Below are 17,610 nucleotides of genomic sequence, written 5' to 3'. Positions count from 1 at the left end.
GAGCTTTAGTGTTTTCATTTCTGCGTTTGAACACTAATAGTGTAAAAAAACAACTGTTCAGTCCACTTGAACATTCATACACTGAGGCTATTAGCTATGGCCGTTCTTAATGATTTTAGTTTTTAATTGGGTTTCGAGTCTTGGAAACAGGGTTGTAATTTAAAAAGTAGTTCATCGTGTAATAATGTTTGTCTTTGCATAATCACTCTAATCAATGGTATGCTTGAAAAAGCATGTTTAAATAAAGGACATTTGTCTATCAAACAACAGATTTAGTTTTTAGTTTTTTCACGACACCGTTTTTAACTAAAGGCGAACAACTTTTCATGCATTTTAGCTCTTCATTTACACGACAACAGTGTTTTGGGGACCTGGAAATGCAAACTTTTGAAAATGATACCGTCATCGTCTCCAGACATACCTGTCTTCTAGACATGTATGTATTGGGATAAGCTTCTGTTACTTTCACTATGTCTGAGTTATGTTCATTCAAAGCAGGGAATCATTTTTGAGCAAACTAGCTGTGGTCAGAGCATGTTAAGATATAGGCATTGTGTGATGACCATTGTCTGCACATCAAAGTGTCGAGTACTTGCACACTGATTTCAGACCTATAAAGAGCATCTTTGTGCTTCCTCCTACTCATCTCATTCTTCAGTTGCTCTTGCATTACATCATCAATCCCATTATAAAGTTAAAAGTTTCGAATTTAGTTCAAATCAAAATGATGAACTTTTTGAAGATAACGCTCTGAAGATCGGCTGCTGAAAACAAAAATCATCACTAGAGAGATGATATTATGAGATATGAAAATGTTAAGATTAAAGAAATGCTAACAGCATTGAAGTTAACAGTTATTTGAAGTTACTGTAATTATAACTCACAGCCGCCAGAGGGAGCTGTTATCATATCAACTAAACTGGAAAGAAATCACACTAACCACCTTTTTTGTGAGCTAGGCCTAGAAACATGAATGCATTTAACAATATATAACATAAATGTGAATTACATTTCTTTTTAGTGCAATGTTTATTTATTACTTTTTAAGGTAAATAGCAATTTTTAACAAGTTAAATGCAACTATTTTGTTCATGAAAATACATCTCATTTGTGAAGTGAACCGTGTCAAACCATTTTGATTATAATAATCTTTAATTGTGCAAAACAAGAGAAGAATAAAAAGCACCATTTTAAAACGCATAGGTCCAGTTTCACAAACAAGGCTTAGATTAAGCCAGGATTAGGCCTTAGTTCAATTAAGACATTTAAGTTGATCTTATAAACGTGCCTTAGAAAAATGGTACTGATGTATTTTAAGATATATCAGTGCAAGTTTCTTTCAGTTAAAACAGCTCAAACATGCATTTTAGGCTGAGACTAGACTATAAACTGAACGAAACTTTTACTGACATTTAATAATAATAATAAAAACAACCTTTAACATGATGGTTCATCTGGAGCCGTGCACGTTTCCTGTTTAAAACTCACTATACGCATTTGAAAAAACGCACTAAAATCCCAGTGTGAAAGGGCTTCGAATAATGGCAAGCGCATTATCCATCAAACAGTGATGACATATTCGTCCCTTTCATACGCGCTCTCTCTGCAAAATAAGGGCATATAAAAGGATTTCGATTTTCAGCATGCCATTTAGCTGCTTTGAAAGAGAAGATCAGTGGGACGCCATGACTGCTAATTAACATTTCCTCCTGTAGATGCGGGAGAGATGGGATGCGTCTCGTCCCACTCGACACTGACAGTCATCGTATAGTAAAGGTGACGGAGAGCTCGTCGGGAAATCTCTGCTTGGCTTGCCCTCATTTAAGAGGGTTTATTAAAAATGACATAACGTCTGCATTCGTGATGAAGCTTACGGCTTGTCTTTTGTGCTTCCTGTGGAACGTTATTTTGTAACGTGCTAAATGCTCAAGTGTGATGTAATGTTATACGGCTGAAAAGGCCACCTCACTAAAGTCGTCCCGTCACCAACACTGTTAATGTGTGCACCTGTTCGGTCATTATTCCAAACCAATGCCATATTAATTACAGCTGAGATTTCACTATATGTCTCTTATGAGATCTGTGCATCCAATAAAAGTGCTGGAGATGTAGTATGGAAGGATATGGCATGAGAGAAAGAGAGAGAGAGAGTGGTGTCTGCTATAGCGCTCTCCTTCAGGACGCCTGCCAGCTCACACAGTCAACTGTTGAAGGATCAAAGCTGCAGAAAATCAGCAGTGTCAAGATACACACACATGTGACATCAAACCAGAGCATGGAGACCTTCAGAAAGGTGATCTTCACACAATATAGCTTTCTGCATCAAGCTTTCAGAACAAACAGCACGTACAAAGTGAACGCTGATGACTAGTTTGCAGAGATCATCTTAATTATGTGTCTAAGTAACATGTACACAGTCAAATCAGATTAATGCACCTTTATCGGTTTTAGTGATTTAAATGAGTTTTAATAGAGACATGATGTTTTTTGTTCTTTTATATGTTCAACAATATGCATTGCGAACACAGAATACCTTTCTGTCCTTATATAATGAAGAAAAAAAGCCTCATTAAAAGGAATTAAATCGATAATAATACAAATTTATGATATATTAGAACCTATAATCTCATATTATTATTGTTTTGAAAAAACTGCTGCACTGCTTATAATAAGACCAATAAAGTCATTAAAAACAACACAGGAAATGAAGACCCCTGCATGTTAAATCTGATCTTAGATGGATACATATTCGACAAATTCTTTTACGTTCCTAAAGGGAAATTTGACTAGGCATCTCTGATTGAGTTTATAAACTGGAAGGAAGCCTGGCTGTTAGAAGTACTGCATTCCCAATAAGACTAAAGCGTTCATTTTAAGATCTTACACAGAAAATATCCTGTGAATGATACGGTGGCGAAATGTATGGATGTTGACAGTTCTTGCTCATTTTGTGGGAATAAGGATGAAACACTCTGATCCATTTATTTTTACAACATGAAAAAACCTTTGGAATAGTTTATCTCTTCATATAGGGAAGCACTTTTTATTCATAAGAAATGTTATTTAACTCACAGCCTACGTATTCACATTTTTTAATTGAAATTGACGCATTTCTCAAATCTCTTAGGTTGATTAAAAACAAGAAAAGTGACAGTTTCTTGAAATATTATGATTTTTTTGGGGAATGGCACTGATGCATAATGTTTCCTCTGTATGTGTTTAAATGTTATCTTTCTTTCTCTTATTTTAGCCTATTTGTAAAGCTTTACATGAAGACTTGATGTAATTTCATTCCTGTAGAGGTTCTGTCTTTTATGTCTGTTTATTGTTCGATGCATTATAATAAATCAATAAAAAAGGCTCTTAGGGTAGTTCAGATCCTAAAATGTCATGGTGCGACTCTTCAGAAACAAAATTATATTAAAATTACAATCTACACTGAAAAAATACATTTAAAAACTTTTTTGTGAAATAATAATTGTTACACAACATGACATTTGGTCATTAATTGAACTCTTCATGAAAGCGACATAAAAGCTTTTTAAAGCCAAAACCAGCATGAACAAAAAGAGTTTATGTTTTGTGAAAATCTTTCCTTTTCTTTCTCATACTCATTGATCCTGTCCTTTTTGGGATAAACTACATGGCCAGTCCTGACCGCATGAGGTCTTTCATAAAGCAGCAAAATATCCCGAGGGAATGCTAATGGAATTTCTATCATAATTTGGAACCAAATCTTAAATGGGATAAAACAAGAATCCTCAAAGAATCAAATATGATCCTACAGGATAAATTGAAATTCCTAGTGTTCCATTTAATTTTTCAGAATGTCACTATGCAGAAGGAATGCGGTTTGATCCCATTAGCTTCCAAATGATGACAGACGTCAATAGCGTTCCTTCAGGGCTCTTGATAAGGGTTAGTGGTGTGTATCTCTGGAAGGAAGGTGTTGACTGCTAAACTCTGTTGCTCCTGCAGGGGGGAACAGGTCGAAGCACGATTTGTCTCCCCGTGTTTTCTGTCCACCGACCGGTGAGCTGGCAAGGCGATATATGCCACACAGGTGGCTGGAGGGAGGCTGGACGCCAAATGATCAATAGGACACCTACATTCGGACGGGTGGTGCTCTTGATATTCACCTCTTCCCCCCAGCGTGAGACCCCGAGAGATGATACGCAGATCATTGCCTGTAAATAAGAGATAGTAAAGCTTCAGACACGCGCACGCGCACACAACAAGACGCGCGTTCGTTTCCCCCGCGCTCTTAATTTAGTAAACTTGGCAGTCGTTTTTAATCTCCCGGCAAATTGAAGCGGTAGGGGATCGTGGCAAGTGTTGGATGCATGTTATTAATTCCTCGCTATTTCTGTCTAGCGCAATTAGTCACTGTTTGCCGCTGAAAATGTCCCATTAATTATCCACGGCCTGTAAGTGGAGCTGCTCGTGGCTACAGTGACTGTCTGCAGATTTAGGGAGAGGTCCGCGTTCACACACACTCACCTCTGGAAATGAATGACGGGTCTGAAACGTCTCTTTAATTGCTTTTAAAACGCGTAATCTTTGCCTCGGTTTGAAAGAACGGCGTGAGCCTTCTCGGTTTGTCTTCTGTTGTCATCACAGATTGTTTACGGGCACCCGAGGGCGCGAGAGTCGTGGCGCACTGCTGTTTCAATACAAATAAAACCCTTTTACAGTAGGCCTAAGTTACACATGACGTCAGATTAAACGTCTGCAGAGACTAGGACTGTCACATGGGCTGGAGACAAAAACCCTATTAACCTATTATCTATATTGTTTACAAGCACCTAGTTGGAAACTTAATTTGTGAAATTGAGTTTTGTTTCATCATCGTTTTACTGATTAAACAACACAATTACCATTTTAAAACAATTATATTGTGGACCATGGCTTTTACTTCAACTAAATTTATTTTTTTTAAGTAATTTAATTTAAGTAAATTAAAGGGGTGGTATAATGCTCTATTCACAAGATGTAAAATAAGTCTCTGATGTCCCCAGAGTGTGTATGTGAAATTTTAGCTCAAAATACCCCACAGATATTTTTATATAGCATGTTAAAATTGTCACTTTTTAAGGGTGAGCAAAAATGCACCGTTTTTGTGTCTGTCCCTTTAAATGCAAATTAGCTGCTGCTCCCAGCACGGGGGGCGGAGCTACAACAGCTTGTGTCCTGAAAATTTCAAAAACTTTTTTTGTTTGTTTAAATTTATGTAGCTGATGTAGAGTTCACTATCTTCTAGTCATTGATTAGCAAATTCTGTCATGATAATCTATAAATCGCATTCCCGGGGGCGGGGTTTATGTAAATTTTAGAGTTAGTGATGTCACTAACCCGGGAGGAATGTGGTGTAGTCTCTACCAGCCATTTGTTGTAGTCCTTAAAAAGCAATTTCTTTAAAAGCAAATTTCTTTCTTTGCTTTGAACTTTGAACATCGTAACTTTGCAGATGTTGTTTATGATCAAACAGCAACATTACACACTAACTAAAGTTAGAAAAGTGAAATCATAATCAACCACCCCTTTAAAAGAAGTTTCTTTGGTCAACTTGTGTTAAAATGTATATTTTTTTCCTAGGCAATAACGATGGAAATTTTCAACCCGATCTCATGAGGAAATTGTTGGGAAATTTGTATAATTCATAGGTTGTTTTTTAAGTATAACTCCTAAAGCTGAGTGGGGCGTAAGCAGATTGTATGAAAACGTACAAATGAGATTGTACAAATTCATATGAATTGGCGAAACGTAAAATAGTTATGAATTGCCATATAGGGAGTTTTCTTGGAATAGTCTTGGGAAAAGACAACGGTAAACAAAATTTCACTTTAAAGGTACACTATATAAGTTTTGGCCATAGCGGTTAAAAAAAAAAAAAACTTAATGCATTTTGCAGAAGAACTTTGTTTTGGTTGTGCTTTGGTTCTTTCTCTCAAATTCCAGCGCAGCGCTACTTTAACCTTAGTGAAATGCCCCTTCACAATAGATAAAACACAATACAATACACAATACAGAGCTACATATGGCAATTTATCTGTTCAATAAAATGCCTTACTCTCCTGTTGAGTAATAAAAACACCATCTCTGCGTCGCTTTACACATTTCAAATCCCTCAGTTCTCGCCATCTCTGAAAAGCCAAGTTAATGTTGATTCTTGTTTTATTACGAGCTCTGTTGCGTTCTCTTTTTGTCAGCAGGTTTCCTCAGTTCTGTGTGTTTTTTGTAACGGGTGATTCCCCAGAGCAACTTTTCTCTATTTACGGATATGACGAGAGACACACGGTCGAGTGATGTATATATGCAGTTCCCCACGATAACCATCCCAACAGGTCTAAAATATAAACACTAATAATATGCTAATCATAGCGAATCAGTGTTAGAAAAAACACGTTTCGGAAGAAAGAATGATGATGTATTGACTCATTATTTAAATTTTGAACAAAAAAGTTACACAATGCACCTTTAAAAATGAGCCCGTGAAGTATTACATGGAGTAAAGAGTGTGACAAGCCCTATTCTCCTCCATACATATTTGTGACCCTGGACCACAAAACCAGTCACATGGGGCAATTTTTTGAAATTGAGATTTATACGTCATATGAAAGCTGAATAAATAGGATAGGACAATATTTGGTTGAGATACAGCTATTTGAAAATCTGGAATCTGAGGGTGCAAAAAAATCGAAACATTGAGAAAATCTCATTTATGTTCGCGACTGTGCCGCATTCACTCACAAAAATAAATGTTTTATATATTTACAGTAGGAAATTTACAAAATATCTTCATGGAACATGATCTTTACTTAATATCCTAATGATTTTTGGCATAAAAGAAAAATCTATAATTTTGACCCATATAATGTATTGTTGGCTATCGCCACAAATATACCCGTGCCACTTGTGACTGGTTTTGTGATCCAGGGTCACAATTATTAAATATAATTCAAATGTAATACACCTACAGTAACTGCGGAATAGTGCTGTGAAAAATATAATTTTTAAATTAGAGCAACAGCCCGTGATGTCTTTAATAATACATTGACCAAGCCCGTTCTCCTTTTTTAACGCAACAATATAATTTCAAAGTAGGGCGAATTGCTTCTACTAACCCACATCGTACATTTCCATCTATTTATACAGTTTCTTGTCTTCATGGCCAATGATAAAACAAGAGTAGAGTATTTATAGGGCTAGGGCTAATACACAAACACATCACAGGCACTGAGCCCCTCTTCTTCCCCCTCTCTAATTTGCAGCTCTATGGCAGCAGTGGCACTCTCAGCTCCACAAGAGGACAAATGACTTTAATTACAGAGTAATTGCCGAGCGTTGTGTTAATTAAATCTTGATCAGTTTAAGTAACTGGATTGCTCCCACATGGAGCCCATGCTGTGATGTGCTGTCTCACTCTCCCTCGTGCACATCTTCAGTCTCACACACACACACACGCTCCTCACACCTGCAGTATCCGCTACGCTAAAACCTAATCTTTCTTGAACCACTTCATTTAGCTCCATCCTTTTGGTTGAAATTTGTCATAACTCAATTAGCTGATACATTAGGTAACAAGAACTGTTTTGTGCAGCATTTATTAATCCAGGTTAATGTTCATTCTATACCGTGCAAAAGTTTGGGATTGTAAGATTTTTTGAAAAAAGTCTCTTATGCTCACCAACACTGCATTTATTTGATTCAAAACAGTAATATTGTAAAATATTATTACAATTTCAATCACTCCAGTCTTCAGTGTCACACGATCCTTCAGAAATCATGCTAATATGCTGGTGCTCAGGTAACATTTCTTATTATTATAACTGCTGATAAACATATGTTGCTAAAATTGTTTGGGGACGTTGCAAAAGAAAAGCATTCATTTTAAATAGAAATCTTTAGTAACATCATGAAAGTCTTTACTCTCACTTTTGATCATGTGCCCTTGCTGAAAAAAAGGGATTCATTTCTTTAAAAAAAACTGCACTGGCCTTAAATGATATATTGTACATTTATTGTTTGTACATAATACAGTGTTCAAATGTAGTAGATGAATTAACAGTAGATGCCGTAAAAGTATTGTTCACTGTACATTCATACCTAAAGCATTAACTTACAATCATTGCACATTTGTGTAAAGTGTTTGCAAATTTGACTTTTTAGTTAAAAGAACAACAACTCTAAATTGAATGTGTTCTTAAAAATGTTTCTTGCTTTATACCAAAACTGTCTCAGTTACATTACGTTTTCTTAACCCACCCCCTTAATGAAGGTTTTGTTGCAATGGCTGCAGGTAATTTGCGAAAATGCCATAACAAACATGATAGAAGCAGAATCAAGAGAGTGGCATCTACTGCAATTTTAGATACATGCATTATCTTTAGGTTCCTGTTGCTTCGGCCAAATTGAATCCTCTTATTTTAATTGGCCGCCATTAGGTGTTCTGCTCAAGGCAATTCCAAGCAGCCCTTGCTTTTGTTGTGCCTCATACTCCTGGCCCCGCTAAAGAATATTAATCACAATTGTCCTAATCTTTGGGATTTTAATTGGAGTGCTTTGTAAACCACAAGGAGGTAAACAGAAGACAAAGGTGGCCTAAATAGTCGGTTGATGTGCACAAGAATCGCCTTTTTGTTTTGCGTCGGCTTTTAAGAAACCGAGATCCCAATGAACTGTATATCATTACATGCCTGTCTCGGAGATTGTAAAAAGCTTGTCTGATAGAGCTGTATAATAATAAAATATAGGGTGCACTAGTAATACATGAGAGACATATTGCATTTACCACTGCAATTAATCTGTTGCAGACCGAATCCTTTCATTGCTGTGCATATTTGTGTAGCTAACACAGAGGATCATGGGATTTTTCTCTACAGATTTTAAAGGGCTTTATTGAAAATCCACTTGTTTGCTAGGCTCTTGGGTTTAGATTAAAACAGACTGTCAGTGTACAGTAAGTAAGCAGATAGGTAAGCAACAGGCTGGAGCTGAAACATATTGCAATGAGTGGCGGATTTATCTGCGATTTAGGAACTCTAATCCAGTTTTCACTGATGCATTGAGCGATTGAATTCATGTGCAGATGTCGATATGTGTGATGATGGCTTTGCTCTTAACATTCTGTGATTTTCTGGTGTCTTCTCTGCACTGGCTGTAGTCAGTAGTCATTTCACACACACACAAAAAGGGGTATAGTAAATACTTGGCATTTGTAAAGTGTTTTGAGGTCATCAAATAAAGATAAATTCTCATCAGATGTGTTTTTTTTTTCTGACTAAGTCTAAAAAATTATTCATACTTGCATTGAAATGGTAAAACAAACCCCTGAACTTTCAGAACGGCAGATTTACCAGTTACAGATTGATGAAGAATTAAGACGCACCAAGAATTACCCAGATTAACCTGTCAGAGAAAAAAAAAATTAAGCCTTCTCCTTTAACATTTCAACCCAGATGAATAATTCTCACATTCTTTGCATTTAAATTGAATGAATGCTGCACTCAAACTGACTCTTAGTGTAGAAATGTACCTAGCACTGCAGATAGTTGCCTATGTGGTTACTTTCTGTTTATGTAGCATCAACGCTCGTCCTCGTAAATCACCTTTATTGGTGATCACCTTTATTTTATTATCAAAAATTGAGTGTAAACTGTATAGAGTGTAACAGTCGTGTTCCATTCATTTTCTCCATAAGGAAACTTGTGCACATGTAAAGACAGCCCTACTGTGAGCTATGGGGTTTTTAATCGATGGTATAGCCGCTAACCCGCATTATTTCAACTTATTTTCTCAAATAATCGTTTAACAGCAGAATTCTTGGTGAAAAACTACATTACCCATCATGCTATACAAATAATTTCACCAATCAGAGTCGAAAAAAGCAAAACGAGCTCTTTAACTCCGCCTACTCTCATAAACATAATCGAGTCTTATGTATATGTGTGTGTATATATATGCGTGTATATATATATATATATATGCATATTTTGCATTAACCTTGAAATATATTGTTTATATATATATAATCAACATTATGTAAATGAGTTACTGTTAAGTACAGTCTTGTACCATTGTATTTTTGTGCGATTTTCTAAAACTTTTTTGTAATGTTATGATTCACTTCGCTGGTTGGTTTGGCTAATGGTTTATAACACTTTAACAAAGACTTTTTTTTAAAATCCCTATTGGAAAAATGAATGGAAAAAAGTGTTATGTTTTATATTGGTTTTAAATTTAAAGTAAAATAGCTGGGTTATGTATTATTTAGGACCTATAATTATGATATAGGATTATAATACAGTATTTGTAATTTTGTATCATTTTCATAACATATTGACCTAGAAGCGATTTTAAATTTTTCTAAAGAGCAATTCATATATTTTGCTTTGGGGAAAGAGGTTTGTGGATGTGTGTTGTAAAAAGGAAGACAGACAGTGCATGTGTGTGTGTGTGTGTGTGTCAGGTAGGTGGTTGAAACAGTGATTAGACAGTAGGGACAGTAGTAAAGGGTGGAGGGGAGCGTGGAGGATTATGAACTCGGAGGTGCTGACACATCTCTACCTCTCAGAGCTCTCAATTTAGTCAAGGATCAGACTCAGTTTAGATAGTGGAGGATTAATGATCAGTCTAGCATGACATTTTTATGAGGGTAACCCTTCCACTCTTCAGGCACAGAAGGGTCTCGTATTACATCCACATCTCGCAACTGCCACCAGAAAGAATTTTACTAAAACTACAAGACAAATAATTTCAGCGCTGAAGCCTGATTGAATGAGTCACACTCTGGAAAATAAACGAAACACACTAATTAAAGGTCGTTAAAAGTGTGCACAAGGATTTTAGTAAGGGCAGATGTCATTTCATTTAACACAAATTAAAATAAGGCTGTGGGGAATGAATGTTTATAGTCTAATTTAAAGTCCCCCTGTAGTGAAAATCAAGCTTTTAACATTGTTTGTCTATGTGGTGTTTTTAATATGCTTTAAAGCTACACTGTAGGATTTCAAGATGGAGGCGCAACATGGCTGCCGCCATTCGAGCAACTCCCTCGTATGTATTCTAAATGGTAGATTCAACGCTTACGAGAATACTTGATTAGTTGGTAGAAGTAATTACAAATTAATGAGCACATATCATTTTGAAAGAACAAAGTGTTTTTAGCTAAGAATCAACTTAAAAAATTACACAGTGTAGCTTTAAGACAAACCATGTGCATATTCACAAGTCAACACCATTGCTAAGTAATTTCTCCTAAAACTGCTGTGAAAAAATACGATTTGAAATCGCTGGTGTTTCTGACGTCACAAACTACATTGTAACCAATCACGTCACGAGGTGGGCGGGCTTTAGCATATTATTAACTGCACTGCAAAGCAGGGCAGTCTCAAGTGAAACTATGTTATCCGGGTATATTTTTCTGTTGATATGAAAAATCGGGAATATTTAGCAATATAGCGAGTGAATTATGTATATGATGTATATCCTTTTGTCCACTGACGTTCTGAGTTGTTCAAAGTGTTTCTAAGGATGCTGATTGTTAGAAGGCATCTGTCTGACTCTGAGATATGAACTTGAACATGGTTTGTGAAACATTAGCAACACATTATTACACTGTAAAAAAGCCAACTTACTGAAAGTTCTCCAAATAAACATAAAACAGTAAAATGAACTGAGATATTTTTATTGGAAGTGTTCATGCATCATACTAAGTTGATTCAACAAATTCGTTACTTAAATGATGAAAACTTACAATGTTTTGTTGTTCAAACTAAATCGTTTTAGTTTTCATTGAAGTCCGCGTTTTTTGTTAGCGCGTGCGCAGTTTGAACCCTGAACGCATGCGCAGTGTGAGACTCGGCGGTTAGGTCTCTGTCTGCAGCTGGTGAGAAGCATAGACGGATGAGAAGTCGGTAGCAAAGCTGCCTTCAATTCAGCGTTTCTGCAGAATCACTGGTATGTATTAATCATTTTTATAATCGACTGTATGTTATTTGTCATATATGATGTTTTGTGCTCTTCCCAAACTGATGGCCTGATGTAATTCACCATCACTGTTACAGGCCGCTGTTACATCACTACCAACTCTGACCAACTAATACTGGAAGAGGCCAATGCTGATGTTATCCTGCCTATTCAATCCAGCGTTTCCAAAGAGTCACAGGTATGTATTAACGACACACTGACGGGAATATTGCTCTTTGTGTTGTTTACTGTTACCACCGGCGCTCTCTGGAAGACTACATTACCCATCACTGCCTAGAACTACAGCAAACTACGGCAGCTCAAATAGCTCAAAATACACAGCACGTTGAGTTTTTTTTTTTTTTTTTTTTTCTCGTGGTGACTCTCCCTGCATTCCAAATGGCATAATGTTATGTATTTTAAAAATAATATTTTTTTTATTGTGAATAATTTTTTTTATTTTAAAGTAATTCATTAATGATTTAAGTAATAATTGATGTGCTATGTTAGACATTTTTGAAGTAGAAATCCGTTTTGAAAGTTTAAAACACTGTTAATTACAATTACTAGGTTAGCTGAAAGAAATATTGTTAAAAAAAAGGTACAAACTAAGACTTGACTTGGCCTTTAGGGACTTGAACATGTCTGGTATTTATCATTTTTATAATCAACTGTATGTTTTGTCATATCAAATGAGATGTTTGCTCATTATGTATTTACACTAGTTGAGGAGTTCAGAGAGAGATGGCCTGCCACCTGCACTTTTTCTAAAGGATGAGGTAAACCATTTAATAGCAACTGTTAATATTATTATTTTTATTATTATTTATAAAGATTATTATTAATTATTATTTCTTTAGAACATTTTAGGAATACTTATAGTAGTAAAACTTTGATTCTAACTGACTCGTTTTTTACAGATCTCCATGGAGTTTTCGTGTATTTGTAACGTCGACCATGAGAATCTACTTTGAATGAACACATATAGAGAGGAAAATAGTAAGTAAATAACTTTATAATATCAGTTATCAATATCATAAACTTAATTATGACATCAGTCTGTTTTTCATGCAGTTGTCAATTGGGAAACTGTATATGATTTATTGACAAATTTTATGATTTTACTTTTTTGATTCCACTGTATGTAAAAGAGCAATCTGTACATTCTTTAAAAAAAATCTTTGTTATGGACCGAGTCATATGGATTTGGAATTACATGAGGAAGAGTAAAAGATGACAGAATTATCATTTTTGGGTGTGCTGTATACATTTAACTCCCAAAGCAGATCCCTATTTTAAATTATTAAGAGTTAAGGTCATAGTGCATCTGCAGATTAAAATATATATATATTTTTTTTTCCTTTCTTTTTAGGTGGGTGACATTACCACACGTCAGAAAACAGATCTTGAGGGATTGCCACTTTTCCAGCATGAAAACTCTACAAGTTTACCCAGGATGCGTCTGGTAAATTACCATTTTCATTTTCATTTCTTGGTCATTTTTTTAATCTATTTATGTTTTACATGTATTCAGGTTATTTACACAACAACATAAATAATAATAATGTTGTTGTTGTTATTATTTTTAAATTTACAGTTCAATTAATACCCCTATCTCATGAATTATTCTCCCAGGATACTGATCCTTTAGACCACGGCACCAAAGATGTAGAGATCTGAATCCTTACTGTGGCCGAAGATGCCGCTGTTACATCCCTACCAACTCTGACCAACTAATACTGGAAGAGGCCATTGTTCTTGAGGACATTACAGATCTACCAGCAGTATATGCTTGTTCGGACTCATGAATGCACTGAATATGGATTGATGATGACTGACTTTTCATTTTTGGGTGAACTGAACCTTCAGGCTAATGTTCTTTAACATGCATTGGTAAGTACCATGCATTGAGTTAACAAATTCAAGACTTGCTACGATAATGTCATTGTTGTGCATCAGACACAAACTGTTTAAATAAAAAAAGTTATCTGACTCGTGTTATGGTCTGTCTCTTATTTAATTAAACTATTTACATAATATATAATAAATCAATATAGGCCTATAAGATAATAGGCCCATTTGTGTTCAGCCAACTAAAAATACTTTGTTCTGTTATTCATTAGCTAAACATGACTATTTATGTTGAAGCAACTTATGATTTTAACGTAATCTTTTTAGTTGCGTGGACTTCAGTCCCTGTTTGTGGAGTTTACTCAAAAAAGAGCTTGCGATAAGTTGCCTTATTTTTTTAAGTTGACCCAACTTTTTTTTTTTACAGTGTAGCTGTTTGATAACGTAGTCAAGAAAAAGACTAATCATATTAATTACCGTTATGTGTCCGCCGCCGTAGAAAGAGCATTACCATTCTGACGCATCGCCTTGAAAACAAGCCTGTATAATTCACTCTTCCTCTTCTTCTTCTGAATCAGTTTCTGGTTCAAACATTTATGGCTGAATTAAACCAGTATTTCCACTTGCCATTGTGCAGCATTCAATGTCAGGAAAAAAAGTCAGAATTGTGAGATGTAAACTTGCAATTGTGAGATAAAAAGTCGTTCTGGCGATCAAAGATGAGCTTTAAGGGTTAAAATGAGCTACAGGGGGACATTAAAGTTGGTTTGTCCAATGTAATTATTCAAATGTTTAGAAATATATTTTCAAGGTTCCATATACATATGCTTAATGATCTATATCAAGTTACATAACAGTGCTATCTATATGCCGTCTACCTTGACCCTAAAAAATTATAATAACCATATAGTTACAAGCTGTAGGCTAGTTACTGTTATTAAACTATGATAAACTAATATGTGATTTCCTTTAAACAGCATACGTTTTCAGGAATATTTGTGTCACTTTCATTTATTATTTTGATAATATTAATGCAAAATACCATGTTTTATTGTAGTAACAGTTAAAGTAACACTTTTAAGGTAAGTATGTTTATAGTAAAGAAATCATTATAGTAGGCATGCATGAGTTTACACATCACCGGATTATAATGGGATTAAAGCCTGAAACGATGGTCCCGCATCTAGAATGGCACAAAATATAGTTAATGTTAGGGGGGAATAAAGAAAAGAAAGGAAATAAACAAAACATGTTAGTTAAAAACAACACTACAGTTAGTTAAAGCAAAAACGTAGCAACTCCGTATTAGCTATTGCCATCAAAGAGAGATTAAAAAGTTTCTGAAAGCTTATATTACAGTGTTTATTTGAGATCCGTATTTATTTGTTTAGATTTTGCAGTAGTCACAAGAACTGTAGCAACTTCGGTAATTTGCCGGAAACTACGGTTACTATGGTAATTTTTACAAGCGCTAATACAAACCCCTCCCAACCAGGAAGTGAAATCCAGCACTATCATCGAGTCCAAGCGGGAAAAAAGTCAAAAGATCAACAGTGCAGATGTAAATGCAGATGCAGTCCAGATTGTGCTTCTGAGAAGACTAAAAACGCACAATGACGCGATGTTTATAAGCTTCAGTTCGGTTTGTTAAGAGCAACATTTGCAAAGCTCTCTACATAAAGGCTGGCACCACCGGGATAGATGAGAGGGCAAGTTAAACGATAACTTTGTTATTTTAACACCTTACCTCGATAATAACGCTTCCGTTTATTGCCGTACAGCATATATGTTTATATATATATATATTTATAAACATGTAACGTTATTTATCGGTGTATTTTGAGTACGCTCCGGATTGCAAACTAGATGCGCGAGACGAATGCTTCTCCAGACACGTTGAATAAACGTGTAAGTTAACATACAGGACGTTTCTTATAATAAGCACTATCTTGAAAGCTCAGAAGACGTCTGAATGTCGTCGGACAGGTGGACATGGACCCTGACAGGAGCGACAGTGGTGTGTGTTTTGTCGGTGTATGTGGCCTCGGCTCCGCGCGCTGTGCCCGGTGGAGACTCAGGTAGGACTGCAGTCAGTCACATGTGTTTGTGTTTATATCACATGCAGCCTATCACAGAACAGCAGATTGTAATATCACATAGTACGCCGTATGACACGACGCTTTTTGAAGTGTGAATCGCATGAGATTATTGTTCATCTTTCTAGAACCCTGTCTCAATCCATCGCCTAACAGTGGAACCCAAAAATGATTTGGACACTCAGGTCTTATATGTATGACACTTGAACCCAGGAAAAGACTTTTGTCCTCTGTAATAGACTATATTTTATTGCATTTCTCTGACACCATACATGTACACCAGCACATTCAGGGCTTTTCAGAGATACCAAATGTTAGGTTTCAACATGACAACAACAACTCCTTGGTCTTTAAAAATGACTGACATTAATTTAGTCATCGAATTTAGCACTCTTATGGAAATATGATAATATTCTGTCGTTTTCATTTAAATCTGACTACTTTTCAGATTTTCGTGAATGTTATGTGTTTTCTAATCAAAATATGACTTTCTGTTTCAAAACAGGCCATTGATTTCATACATGTCCTCTGTAGAGACACCAGGACTTAAAGCATGTTTATCAGGCATTCTGGGAGACACAACAAGTGAATAGGGAAAGAAAATGTTGCCAATTATTACACCAATTATTACTCCCATTATTACACTTCTGTTTTCAGTACATGTTGTCCCAAGAACACATTAATCTGCAAATCAGATACAGTGTATAGATGCATTGTATTGAATGGGACTACCCATTTATGGCCATTTTACCAATATTTCATAAAGCAAAATGGTATATCAATTAATTCCGTTATATATTTCATAGCATAGTTGAGAATCATCTTTATACAGCAGCGTTTGTTATTTTGTTAGGTTTTAAATGACAAAACGACAAAAAGTCAATTTTTGAGATTGCGTTTACAGATGCCTCTTTTGTTTTAGCCTATTATATTTTGTCATTATTCTCTGCAGACATTATCATCTGAGTGAACAAATGGGAAGGTTATTTACTGCTGGGTCAGACTAGAGGAGTGTGTCTGTGTTCCTCTCAAAGCTGTCAAGAGAACAGAAATACTAATCCCTGACTGACGTCAGACCATTAATCACAAGAGAGAGAGAAATACTGTACATGATGATATTAACGCACTGCAGAATTGGTGAAAACTTGCAGCGCTCTGCTTTCATGTAATACATGAAATCTTTTAATGGGTTAGTAAAAAATAGTCAGCAGTGTACCATTTAGATGCTTTGTTTAATTTTCTTTATGTTAGCCCTCTTATCATAAATCCCAGAGAGAACAGTTATTTAATGTTTTTTTATTTGTTATGAGGTCTTATTAATGTAAAGTTACTCTGGCATGTGTAGCACTTTGTGCAAAATGAAGTAAAAATGTCACTGGGATACAACTATCCTGATATCATAATGAAGAAAATGCTTCATTAAAGTGCATTAGTGTAGTTCTTGAAAAGGGCTTCTAATAAGGTTAATAATATTTCTATATAATATATAATATTTATATAATATTAAAGGTTCTAATATTAAGTGGTTTAATATTTTTAATATTATTTATTCTGCTTCACTGCTTCATGTACAATCATGTAAAAAAACTTTTGTCCCTAAATCCTGTGATATTACAAACAAAGTCATCCATAAAAATGCATAATTTTATGCATTAAAAAAAATGCATAAAAAACAAGACAAATAAAAAAAAAATTG

At 35.4% G+C, this 17,610-nt stretch overlaps 1 protein-coding gene across 1 annotated transcript in view; it reads left to right on the top strand.

The window, feature by feature from the left end:
* Positions 1 to 15,311: 15,311 nt before the first annotated feature.
* Positions 15,312 to 17,610, top strand: part of tmem260 (transmembrane protein 260) — a 40,006-nt gene continuing 37,707 nt past the window's right edge. Inside the window, exon 1 of the mRNA XM_079853766.1 lies at positions 15,312 to 15,896. Coding sequence (XP_079709892.1) covers positions 15,791 to 15,896 — 106 coding nt within the window. The 5' untranslated portion in view covers positions 15,312 to 15,790. The remainder of the gene's footprint in view (positions 15,897 to 17,610) is intronic.

The sequence above is a fragment of the Squalius cephalus genome (assembly GCF_949319135.1).
Source record: "Squalius cephalus genome assembly, chromosome: 20".
NCBI lineage: Eukaryota > Metazoa > Chordata > Actinopteri > Cypriniformes > Leuciscidae > Squalius > Squalius cephalus.
This window is presented reverse-complemented; position numbering and strand designations above follow the sequence as displayed.